This window comes from Amblyraja radiata, chromosome 19, assembly GCF_010909765.2.
Source record: "Amblyraja radiata isolate CabotCenter1 chromosome 19, sAmbRad1.1.pri, whole genome shotgun sequence".
Taxonomy (NCBI): domain Eukaryota; kingdom Metazoa; phylum Chordata; class Chondrichthyes; order Rajiformes; family Rajidae; genus Amblyraja; species Amblyraja radiata.
Window position 1 is genome coordinate 34,357,413 of NC_045974.1, and position 13,274 is coordinate 34,370,686.

Here is a 13,274-nt window from a genome sequence, read left to right on the forward strand (position 1 = left end):
TAGCCACAAGTATACTAAGATCTTACAGGCACTGCCTGGCTGTGATGAAGAGAAGCCCTCTTCTGAGGAATAGCATCTCATATTTTGCTTGGGCAGCTTACAACCTAGTGGTATGAATATTGATTTCTCTAGCTGAAAGAAACCCCTGCATTCACCCTCCCTCCAACCCTCCCCCACCCAAGTCGCTCCAGCTTCTCTTTTCCACCTAACAAACAGCAAACAATGGCCTGGTTCCTTCATCATCGTTACTTTTTTGCATATCTTTCATTCATTGTTCTATATCTCTTTACATCATCGTCTATATCTCTCATTTCCCTTTCCCGTGACTTTCAGTCTGAAGAAGGGTCTCGACCCAAAACGTCACCCATTCCCTCTCCCCAGAGATGCTGCCTGTCCCTCTGAGTTACTCCAGCCCGACGTCCAAATTCAGTCGGCCCGCCTCCTGCCCAGCTGATTGGTGAGTTTGACCAGCCCCGCACAACACCATACGCCTCCGCGTTCGAATTGGGACCGGCCCTGCGAGGCCGTACGCCTGAAGCGACCACTTTTGGTCGCGCTGGATGCATGCAATCACATGCTGGTGGGACAGGCCCTTTACTGCATGCACCTCACTGTAAAAGGAGTAAGGGTCTCTTTTACATTTATACTTTGCTCATGGCAAACTTAGTTTCACAGATGGTACCTTTGCTCTCATTGCAGCCTTAACTGCAAAAGCACCGCGTGCCAATCACAAGCGTCATTTGAGGTTTTAATAAACTAATAAAGTAGTTGAATTTGTTTCTGTTTAATTGATGAAGAAATGCTGCTTTCTGGCCAGGATAGGGGAGAGGGGGGGGGGGGGGGGGGGAGGATTAATTAAACACTGCTACAACGATTCATTGTACCAGTAAACAATATCTGTGTCACAAAAATAGATCAATAGTTCCTTTTATTGCAACTTTTATAATTGACCTGGTTAGGAAAAAGGCCAGCTGTTGAGTCATGCATACTTACAAATTATAAAGCATATCAGCCATGTTGCTACGATAGTACAAGGCATTTCTATAGGCCTTTTCAGCTTCCAAAACTTTCCCTTGGCTTTTCAGAACATTCCCAAGGTTACCCCATGCTGCCAGGAAAAGAAAGCAGTTGTTCAAGTTGTTGCTTGAATTTGTTCAAATGAGACACTTCATCTTAACATCAAGATCCATTATTTAAGATCAAATTGTGATTACCTTTGGCTGGGTTCACCTTTATTCCTGATCTATACAACATTTCCTCATCATGCCAGTCTCTGTTCCTTGTTATGGTTTTCAACCCATATAAAATGATTAAAGCAATGGCTGCATATAAGATCATGCTCTTAAAGATTCTCTTCTTCATTCTGAGAGAGAGGGTCCTAATGCCCAACGTTACTAGTAAACAGAATCCCATGCTTGGAATGTAAAGGATTCGCTCTGCGATCACAAATCCAACGTAAAAGAAAAGATTCGTAGCGGGCAAGAATGGCACGATAAGCAGCGATAAGGAGAAAATTAATATGTTCTGAGCCGTCGGTGGCCCCTGAATTAAATCGCTCTTGAAAAAATGGTCAGTTCGTTGTAGAAAATAAAAACCCTGTTCGTTGTTCCCATGCTCCATTGTTGAGTGGCAGCTGTGCCCATTTGTATTCTGTTTGCCATTCATCACTGTTTTTCCATTGCATGCCCTGTCATTTGGAGAACCCTTCAGGCTGGTATGGGTGAGCAGCAGCAACACAACAAACAATGCCAAAGTGTGCAGGTTCCTCCAATCGCTGGCTGTTCTTATGAAAGGCACAGCATCCATTGACCAGTCAAAGCTCATAGTATTGGGGCACAGCAGGAGCCAGAAGTTTGCTGCTGGCAAGTAATGAAAGGTCAAAGTGCGTGCCAGCAAGCTGTCCGAGTCTGCTGCCGGGTTGTCAGAGTTGGAGAAGCTCGGTGGCTTGTTCCCCATCCAGTACAAGCGAAGACCGAGTAAAGTGGCACCCCAGATAGCCAACAGTCCCACCCTGATCACAAGGGAAGCCAACTGCCTCTAAAAGAGAAAAGAGAGAGAAAAAAAAGCAGTTTTAGTTTTTTTAATTTTTTAAGTTTTACTTTTAGAGATACAGTGCGGAAACAGGCCCTTCGACCTACCGAGTCTGCACCAACCAGCGGGCCCCGCACCTTAACACTATCCTACACACACTAGGGGCAATTTACACTTATACCAAGCCAATTAACTTACAAACCTGTACGTCTTTAGAGTGCGGGAGGAAACCAAAGATCTCGGAGAAAACCACATGGTCACGGGGAGAACGTACAAACTCCACACAGACAGCACCCATAGTCGGGATCGAACCCGGGTCTCCGATGTGGCAAGCATTGCAAGGCAGCAACTCCACCGCTGCGCCACCTTGCCGCCCATAATTAGGAGAGAAAGTACGTAAATGAAGCACTCAAGCAATATTCATAATTTTGCCACTCGGAGGAAAGAAATCCACAAGCAAACTCTAAAACCTATGATAATGACAAAGCAGTTTACTGACCAAATCTCCAAAAATGTACTTAGTACAGTAAACAAAAGTTAAGTTGGTGATTCTGCTCAGCAGTGTCTTGCTATAAAACTGCATTGTGCGCCAAGAAAATGAACTTTTGGTGACCTTCAAACTGATAAAAAAAAAGCCAGACAAGTTGGAGAGCTTCAAAAATAGCACCCTTCAATAAAACATTGAAATGTTCACTAAAATATTCATTTTAATTCATCAAAATGTAAAACTACAAATGCAGCGAAGCTGAGATAAAATCAGTAATTGGTGGAAGGCCATTGGGTAATTATTCATACGTATATTTATTTTGACACTAAACACTGAGAAGAAAATTAGTTAAAAGCAACATATTAAGGAAATCACAATACATTAAATAATAAGGGCGAGAAATATCCTTCAAGAAAGCTTTGCTTTTACTCTACAAATAAATGTAATGACTTACCGATAATTTTATCTACTCTAAAATGCCTGTAATTTGTAACTGTGACCTTTTAATGGCATAAATCTAGTTAATTGCAAACGACTTCATAAATATTAACTGTGAGATGCATGTACCTAATTGTACATTTGAAGAAATCAGGCATACTTGACTCAGGCCATGTGAAATCTACTCAAGCTGAGAAACACTCACAAAACATTTTTTGATGCCCTAGACATGATGATCTACCTCCCGAAAGTAGATCTTGCATGTAAGTGTTTCTTCAAGCAATTAATCCCAGCTAAAGAATTCTCCAATGCACTGTGTTTTATGTCAAGTTGGAGGTTAAATTAAAACAAAGGATAATATGGTGTTATTGGAAGCAACTATCCATTCTGTTACTGAGTTGACTTTATTTAAATGACATCACACAAACGTGACAAGATATTTCTAAATCCAAATATTGACTATTAGAAGGTACACAAAAATGCTGGAGAAACTCAGCGGGTGCATCAGCATCTATGGAGCGAAGGAAATAGGTGACGTTTCGGGCCGATACCCTTCTTCAGATATTCAGACTATTAGAGTCAGGAAGGCAGGTAAAACTTTGGTTAGAACACATTTGCAGTATTGTGTGCAATTCTGATCGCCCCATTGCACAGGAAGGATGTGGAGGCTTTGGAGAGTGTGGCTTTGGGCGGCACAGTGGTGTGGCGGTATAGTTGCTGCCTTACAGCGCCGGAGACCCGAGTTCGATCCTGACTATGGGTGCTGTCTGTACTAAGTTTGTATGCTCTCCCTGGGAACGCTGGTTTTTCTCCAGCTGCTTCGGTTTCCTCCCATGTTCTAAAGACATATAGGTTATTTGGTTTTGATAAAATTGTATATTATTCATAGTGTGTTGGACAGTGTTAGTGTGTATGGGTCATCGCTGGTTGGCGCAAACTTAGTGGCCTAATTCCATGCTGTATCTCACTCTCTAAAGTCCAAAGAGGGCAGAAAGTGTTAACCAGAATACAGCCTGGATAAGAGGGTATGAGCTAACAGCAGAGATTGGACACACAGATTGTTTTCTCTTGAGTGTCAGAGGTTGAGGGGAGGCCAAATAGAAGTATTTAAAGTTATGCAAGGCATAAATAAGGTAGAAAGTCCGAATTCCTCAGGGTTAAAATGTCAAAGACCAGAGGGCATAATTTTAAAGTCAGAGGTAGAAAATCAAAAGGATTTGGGTGAGGTATTTTTTGAGACAGAATGTGATGGAATGTCCCATCAAGGAAGGTGGTGGACACAGATACTATTGTGGCATTTAAGAGGCTTTTAGATAGGCACATGGATGTGCAGGGAATGGAGACATATGGAGAAGATTGGTTTAACTTGGCATCATGTTCAGCACAAATACTATGGGCCAAAGGATCTGCTCCTGTGCTGTGCTGCTCCATGTTCTAGGCTCAGTATGATTTGAAAATGTAGACTTTTTGTGCTCATTTTTATCAGTAGTAATTTGTATTCAATACACGTCCACTTCCCTCACTATCAGGGTCACCATCAAAGATCTTATAGCAGCCCTCCGCTATAGGATCTTTGGTCACTATCAGGCACAAGCACCTTAAGCAAGCAGAAATGAAATTAAAATGTTTCTGGTTAAAACAAATCAATTAATTAGCGCTGCTGCTTTCCTTCCACATCCAGATGTGCTAGGAGGCTGGCTAATTAGCCTCTGTGAGATTCCCCTGGTAAAGGCGGATGGTGGTAGAGCTGAGGAGGGGCTGCGCTGGGAGTGGAGGGGAAAGTAGATGAGCATTTGAGAGTGAGCAGTTTATCAGGAAACCTGGTGCAATTGGAAAACCCTGACAGTCCGTTTGGGCTCGATGAGTCTAGTGGCCTCGCTTTATGAAATGAGAAATGTTAACGTGAATCATAAAACGAGTGACAACAAATCAATAACCACTTTTCCAACTCTGCTTTCTATTGAGCGGAATGGAACACAATATCAGGTTGGATATAATAGGAGCTGGTGGTTCAGTGTCAATCACTTTGCATTAATGCTAAAGATCAATCATTGCTCCAGACCCAGAAACCTTCAAACCTGTTATCCTTGCACTATGAGGTTCAAAAATGCTATCCACATTGGTGTCTGTTTTGCAATTCATCATTAGGTTGACAGCAATGACTATTTACATGTTCTAATTGGAAATAGTTGGTGCAGCTGCAAGATTTTCACATGTGCAGTATTTTCTATACAATCTGGATTTAAATATCTCACTAGAAAAATTGCAAGTGATTGCCCCCTCTGATTAGAAAAGCAAATCACTGAATCATCGAGGTGGATTTTACATAATGGTTGCACGCAGGGTTAGATTAACTTCCCCAAATGAACACAGGGTTCTTCAAGATTTTGAATGGGAGGGGCGTTGCTTGAGGGGAATAATTACAATCATACATTGAAATATTTGCAGGGGCATTGTGAAATTTGCCTCCAGAGGCCTTTCTGCTCCAGCTGCGTGGATGGGCGAAACTAGGAACAACACAGATCCTTCATCGGAACACATGGCAGCAGTCAAGGCAACTCAGTAGCTGGCAATCTATAGATGGGGTGATTATCTTGCCAGAATAAATCTAAATCAGCCTTGTCAGTGCAAACAAATACGATGGAGGAATTAAAAGTGTAACTTCTCTTTTCAATACTGAGCATTCTTGTGAAGGTACCGCCTTTTAAAATTGAATACTCCACTGCTGATCTTTGCAAGCTGGAAGGGTCGACAGAAATGATACAATTAAAACTACTTGTAATTAAAGATTTAAAATCAATCTTCAGTTAATTTTTTTTGTGCAACTTTAGAACTCACAAGTATAAGCTTGGAGGGACTTTTTGGATCAAATATCATGATGGCATAGGACAGAATGCGTAGAGTACAGCATCTTAATCTCTTCCATTGATCATAGTCAGATTAGTTTACATTAACCTCTCCGTTAGACCTTCACTCACTCATTTCTTTTCTTTTTAGCTCAGTGAAATTTCAGTCCCATTGACAGTCAGGAAATGACTTGTCAGCCACAGCTTCTTCTTGGAACATTCACAATCATGTATAATAATTTATCTTGTACATGAAAACCAACAATGATTTATCTGATTCATGAAGGCCAAGTGTAAAAATAGAGCAAAAGATTACACAACCCTCAATTTGAATGACTTGGCAAAGGCAGATCTAAACCAAATGTTGGTCAATTCAGACCGCAGCAATAGTGAATCCTTTGTATAGTGTCTTAGAATGCAAATGTCCTCATTGATATACACTTTTTTTATGTTCATAAGTTCCAGGAGTAAAATTAGGCCATTCAGCCCATCAAGTCTACTCCACCATTCAATCATGGCTGATCTATCTTTCCCTCTCAACCCCATTCTCCTGCCTTCGCCCCATAGGCCCTGACACCTTTACTAATCAAGAATCTGTCATTCTCTGCCTTAAAAATATCCATTGACATGGCCTCCACAGCCATTGGTGGGAATGAATTCCACAGATTCACCACCCTATGACTAAAGAAATTCCTTCCCATCTCCTTTCTAAAGCTCCGTCCATTTATTCTGAGGAGATGGCCTCTGGTCCGAGACTCTCCCACCAGTGGAAACATCTTCTCCACATTCACTCTTTCCAGGCCTATTTTAATGTATATTCTCGCCTTTATCCTTTATTTATACACCCAGAATTCTAATGAAACCTGAAAAAGTTCCCAAGGATGGAGGTCTTCGACTTTGCCGCACAAAAGTCTTGATGAACCTGATGAAATGCTATTAGAGTTTCCAGAACACAGGAAATAAATTGCACTGCTCCTTATATATTTAGAATGAAGTGACTGTAAGTGGTAGCCTTGCCCAGCTAGGCATTGTGTAAACGTGTATGCATAACCTACATAAAACACAGCTGGTAGAGTTGCTGCCTCACTGTGCCAGAGACCCAAGTTCGATATTAACCTTGGGTGCGTTATGTGTGGAGTTTGTACACTCATCCTGTGACTGCGTGGGTTTCCTTTGGGTGCTCTGGTTCCCTCCCACATCCCAAAGATGTGGCGTTTTTTAAGTTTATTGGCCTCTGTAACTTGTCGCAAGTGTGCAAGGAGTAGATAAGAAAGTGGGATAACATACGACGAGAGTGAATGGGTGATCAATGCTCCGCATGAAATCGATAGGTCTAAAGTCTTGTTTCCATACTATATCACTAGAAACTGATTGTTTTGTTTTTGAAAGTAAGCTCAAACAGAGAATTTTAAAATAAGTGTAACGGAAAATAAGTGTGAAATGGCATTTTCAGTTTATTTGTGCAGGTCGGTTCAGGAACCTGATGGATGTAGGAAATATGCCATGGAATTTATCAAGCTTAAGAGTCATCAATCAATCAATCAATCAATCAACCTTTATTGTCATCTTGCAAAGCAACAGTTGTACAGTGCAAAATGAGAAGACGTTTCCCAGAGAAACGAGTGTGGAAACAGGCCCTTCGGCCCAACTTGCCCACACCGGCCAACATGTCCCAGCTACACTAATCCCACCTGCCAGCATTTGGTCCATATCCCTTCAAACCTGTCCTATCCATGTAATTAATAAAAAGATTACGGTTAAACTATATGAGCAACATTTCCTCCCCATCCTAAACAAATCCCTTACTTCCCACTGTAAACAAGAACTTATTGATGTTATCTCTAGAAAGCAGTTATCCAATGTCGATAATTGCAAACATTTATAGCACACTGAGTCAAGAAATCTCTCATCACTGCAGTTCTAAGTGGCTAATCTTTGAAATCTTGAAGTGAATTTCTTTATAATACATCCAATAAATCAATCGCATAGCATCTTCCCTGTCAAGAAGTTTTATAAGATTTTTGGATTTCATTGAGCTCACTGTATTCTTCTGAACTCGGGAGAAAATAAACTCTTCTCAATCTCATACAATATATTGCTATGCCAAATAACAATCCAATTAGCCTGAAAAGCAAGTATACACTTCCTTGCTTATGGAGTAAACAGATATACTGTATGGTTTCACCTCAGACCTGTGTAATTGTAGCAAGGCCTTATCTCACTCTTCTCTGATAATTCGCTACCCAATCATTCAGAAATCTTCAGGGAAGGAGCTGCAGATGCTGGTTTAAACCAAAGATAGACACAAAATGCTGGAGTAACTCAGTAGGACAAGCAGCATCACTGGAGAGAAGGAATGGGTGACATTTCATGTTGAGACCCTTCTTCAGATTGAAAGTCACTTAGAATCTTTAACATGTTGTGAGATGTTACATGCCTGTACCTTTGTACCACATTTCTGATGGAGCTTTAATTTGACAATTTGGAACGTGTTCTTTAACACTGTCTCTCTATCTAGAAATCTTGATGGTTCAGCTCACTTATGCCCACTTCCCTTTACCTGTCCCCAGTCACCATGTTCCCTTTAACAGACCAGGGCCTCGTTCTCCTGCTCTCGTTGACTCGCAAGAGCCATGCTTTCTGTACTCCTTTTCATTCACTGTGGCTCCGATTCCTTTGCTCTCTTTAGACTTGGCAGGGATCGGACTTTGATGCTCCCTTTCTTCCCAAGGCTCTAGTTCCTGCACTCTTTTTAATCTTTGTGGGGACCAGGCTCCTAAATTTCCATTTAACCAAACAATGCTCCAGGCTTAGACAGACACAAAAAGCTGGGGTAACTCAGCGGGACAAGCAGCATCGCTGGAGTGAAGGAATGGACCCGAAACGTCACCCATTCCTTCTCTCCAGAGATGCTGCTTGGCCCGCTGAGTTACCCCAGCTTTTTGTGTCCATCTTCGGTTTAAGCCAGCATCTGCAGTTCCTTCCCACACAATTCTTCAGGCTTATTACACTAAAAAATATTGTGATATTATACCCTTATAATTTAATGCTATCTTTAACATGTTGGATGGCTGTACCTTTGTACCACATTTCCAATGGAGATTTTATTTGACAACAATATATGTGTTCATTGAAAATTTGGAATGTGTTCTTTAAATGTTTTCCAAGCATCAGCTCTGTTCAATCAGAGCATCACACCTCGCTCTGCAGAGAAGTCATATTGAGTGGAATCTTGCTGCTAGCTGCTCAGGGTTTTCAATCGAACATTAAAGATAGAAGTTAGGACGCAGAGTTAGAGTTGCTGCCTTACAGCGTTTGCAGTGCCGGAGACCCTGGTTTGATCGCGACTACGGGTGCTATCTGTATGGAGTTTGTACGTTCTCCCCGTGACCGCGTGGGTTTTCTCCGATATCTTCAGTTTCCTCCCCCACTCCAAAGACCAATAAGTTTGCAGGTTCATTGGCTCGGTATAATTGTAAATTGTCTCTAGTGTGTGTAGGATAATGTTAATGTGCAGGGAAGGGTCTGTTTCTCTAAACTAAACTAAACTAAAGTCACAGCTCTGTATTGTGAGACACCTCCCAGAATTGGAGGGTCTGATTGTACAAGATTGGTACAAGTTAGAAACATAGAAAATAGGTGCAGGAGTAGGCCATTCAGCCCATCGAGCCAGCACCACCATTCAATATGATCATGTCTGATCATCCAAAATCAGTACCCCGTTCCTGCTTTCTCCCCATATCCCTTGATTCCATTAGCCCCAAGAGCTATATTTAATCTCAATTGAAAACATCCAGTGAATTTGGCCTCCACTGCCTTGTGTGGCAGAGAAGTTAACAGTAAATATGGGCGGGAGGTGGGATTGCGGGTGGAAAGATCAAGCAGTGGGCCAGATCCAGAATGATACACCCTAACGTGCGAATAATTGTAATTCTACATTTGCATGTCAGTATACTGTGACCACATCATAAGGGTATAGGAAGGATAATGTTGCATGGCTGTGAGATATGATTAGAGTAGGTTTCCAATGGCTCTTCTAACAACACCTTCCTTGCCTGTCATCTCTGCCACGAAGAACAAGAGCATATGTGCAGGAAGGAATTACAGATGCTGATTTACACCGAAGATAGATGCAAAAAGCTGGAGTAACTCAGCGGGTCAGGCAGCATCTCTGGAGAAAAGGAATAGATGACATTTTGGGTCGAGACCCTTCTTCAGACTCTTCTTCAGAGCAGTGTAGGAAGGAACTGCAGATAGACACAAAATGCTGGAGTAACTCAGAGGGTCAGGCAGCATCTCTGGAGAGAAGGAATGGATGGCGTTTTTCAGACGAAGGGTCTTAACCGGTAGCATCACCCATTCCTTCTCTCCAAAGATGATGCCTGTCCCGCTGAGTTACACCAGTACTTTGTGTCTATCCTTCTTCAGTTCTTATGTGTTGTGTGAATAACATCTCCAAGCTACTCACAATATTCACACAGACATTGTGGATCCAAGTGCCTGCTCCTAGACCATCTTCTATAAAGTCACGCACCATCTCAAAGTGGGCATCAATCACTAAATCTGCATCATCAATGGATGCTATTCCAGTATTTCCCAGTAATGCCATTGTGAAAGCATGACCATCACAAGTATTACATCAGTTAAAGAAGTTCAGCAAAAACAGAGATGAGCAATAAATGCAACAGTGCCCACATTAGTGACACGCCAGGCACACACATAGTAATGCCAATTCAAAAGCTAATCTGTGACAATGGACAATAGACAACAGACAATAGGTGCAGGAGGAGGCCATTCGGTCCATCGAGTCAGCATCGTCATTCAATGTGATCCACAATCAGTACCCCGCTCCTGCCTTCTCACCATATCCCTTGATTCTCTCTTGAAAGCATCCAGAGAATTGGTCTCCACCGCCCTCTGAGGCAGAGAATTCCACAGATTCACAATTCTCTGGGTGAAAAAGTTTTTCCTCATCTCTGTTCTAAATGGCCTATCCCTTACTCTTAAGCAGTGGCCCCTGGTGCTGGACTTCCCCAACATCGGGAACATGTTTCCTGTCTCTAGCGTGTCCAATCCCTTAATAATCTTACATGTTTTATTAAGATCCCCTCTCATCCTAAATTCCAGAGTATACAAGCCCAGCCATACCATTCTATCAACATATGACAGTCCCGCCATCCCGGGAATTAACCCTTTGAACCTACGCTGCACTCCCTCAATAGCAAGAATGTCCTTCCTCAAATGTGGAGACCAAAACTGCACACAATACTCCAGGTGTGGTCTCACTAGGGCCCTGTAAAACTGCAGAAGGACTTCCTTGCTCCTACACTCAACTCCTCTTGTTATGAAGGCCAACATGCCATTAGCTTTCTTCACTGCCTGCTGTACCTGCATGCTTACTTTCAGTGACTGATGAACGAGGACTCCCAGATCTTGTTGTACTTCCCCTTTTTCCCCAACTTGCCACCGTTCAGATAATAATCTGCCTTCCTGTTTCTGCCACCAAAGTGGATAACCTCACACTTATCCACATTATACTGCATTTGCCACGCATCTGCCCACTCACCAACCTGTCCAAGTCACCCTGCATCCTCATAGCATCCTCCTCACAGTTCACACTGCCACCCAGCTTTGTATCATCTGCAAATTTTGCTAATGTTGCTAATGTTTACTTAATATTTGAAATATCAGCAGATCATGCAGTATTCACAGACAAATATACAGAGTTACTATTTCAGTTCAACAACCACGTGTTACAATGTAAAAAAAAGACAAAGTGCTGGAGTAACTTAGCAGGCAGCATCCCTGAAGAACATAAATAGGTGACATTATGGCTCAGGACCCCACTTCAATTTGAAGAAGGGTCTAGGCCTGTAACATCACGTATCCATGTTCTCCAAGATGCTAGACACAAAATGTTGGAGTAACTCGGGTCCGAAACGTCATCCATTCCTTCTCTCCAGTGATGTTGCCTGAGTTTCTCGCTGAGTTTCTCGAGCATTTTGTGTCTATCTTCAGTTTAAACCAGCATCTGCAGTTCCTTCATACACATTTCTCCAAGATGCTGCCTGACCCCCGCTGAGTTACTCCAGCACTTAGTTTCTTTTTTTCTTGTAACCCATCATCAGCAGTTCCGTATATTTACATCTGGTTAAATGTCATTGACTGTAAATGTTTCTACATTTCTCCATGCACAGATGCTACTTGACCCGTTATGTATTTACAGCAGTTTAAGTTAAACTGGAGTTAAAATCTTTGCTAAAGAAAACATTGCCAACAAACTGAGAGCTACGTTTTGAATTCCTTTCAAGGCTTATTCTCTACAGTTGTAATACCAGAATAAACAATTGGAAAATGGTGAAAATTTCTGCCCAAATGTTTATTCCACAAGGACACTACAATTTCACGGTTCTTACCACATGTACCAGCAATCTAATTGAATGGAAAATGTGACTAAGTCAACTACTTACTGCAATTTTAGCTCTCTGATTAGCTGTTGAAAATGCAACAGATCAACGCATTCAGAAGAATGCCAAAAATTCCCCAGTCAGCACATTGTGGACACGGATACCCCAATCATGTTAGGAGCAAATTATTAGTGGCTAACAATCTAAACAGTTCAATTACTGAACCTCCACGGGATTGAAGGAGAAATTCAAACTGACCTTACCTCCCCTCCTTCTTTCATCGTTAATATATGGAAAGTTATTGAATGCCAGGACTAACTTTAATCCTGTTTAGTGCTAAATAAGAGGTGTATTGGTTCCCAGTAGGCATTTTTATTTCAGTTTAATCATTGTAAGTGTGAAACAATCCAGCCTTTTATTGCGGATGCCTACAGGTATGTGTATTCTCCAAACTGAATTAATTCTAAAACAAGAATGCTTTCAATGTATAGAAAATAACTCAAAGAGAACATGTTAAAAAAGAAGCCCAATGTTGTATCAACAGCAAGAAGCCGGACATAAGATTTGATCCTTTCACTTACAAGGAGAATAATATCATGCAAATACTTTGGTGTCTATTCAGACTGCGTCCTGATTGTCTTAGAAGCTTAGGGTGAGAGAAAAAAAATCCCAAAGGACCAGGAAACCTGTTTAGCAATCTTTCAGCCAGGTAATTAGATTTTCCAAAAATCTAACTGCAAATATAATTCACTCATTAAGCTGTTTCTACCCACACATTATTTGGTGCCAAATGTATGGCAGTTGTACATCAAATCGTTTGGCTTGAAGGATTATTCGTTGTGCAAAAGAAGGACCGTTCCTCAGGCTTTTGCTGCATAATTAAACTGTGAGGGTGGAAGTGTATGCACAAAAAAGAGAAAAGACAGAGATAGATAAAAGCATTACCAAAACAAGCATGATAGTAAAATGTCTGAAGAAGGGTCGCGACCCGAAACGTCACCCATTCCTTCTCTCCACAGATGCTGCCTGTCTCGCTGAGTTTACTCCAGCATTTTGTGTCTACCT

The 13,274-nt window shown here is 41.7% G+C and overlaps 1 protein-coding gene across 2 annotated transcripts in view; it reads right to left on the reverse strand.

Moving 5' to 3' along the window:
- The window catches only part of tmtc2 (transmembrane O-mannosyltransferase targeting cadherins 2), a 172,210-nt gene that overhangs the window by 68,384 nt on the left and 90,552 nt on the right, over positions 1-13,274 (reverse strand). For both annotated transcript variants that reach the window (XM_033038201.1, XM_033038202.1), the window contains 2 exons: positions 1,215-2,037; positions 994-1,108 (listed from right to left, as the gene is read on the reverse strand). In XM_033038201.1, the coding sequence (XP_032894092.1) occupies positions 994-1,108; positions 1,215-2,037 (938 nt within the window). The remainder of the gene's footprint in view (positions 1-993; positions 1,109-1,214; positions 2,038-13,274) is intronic.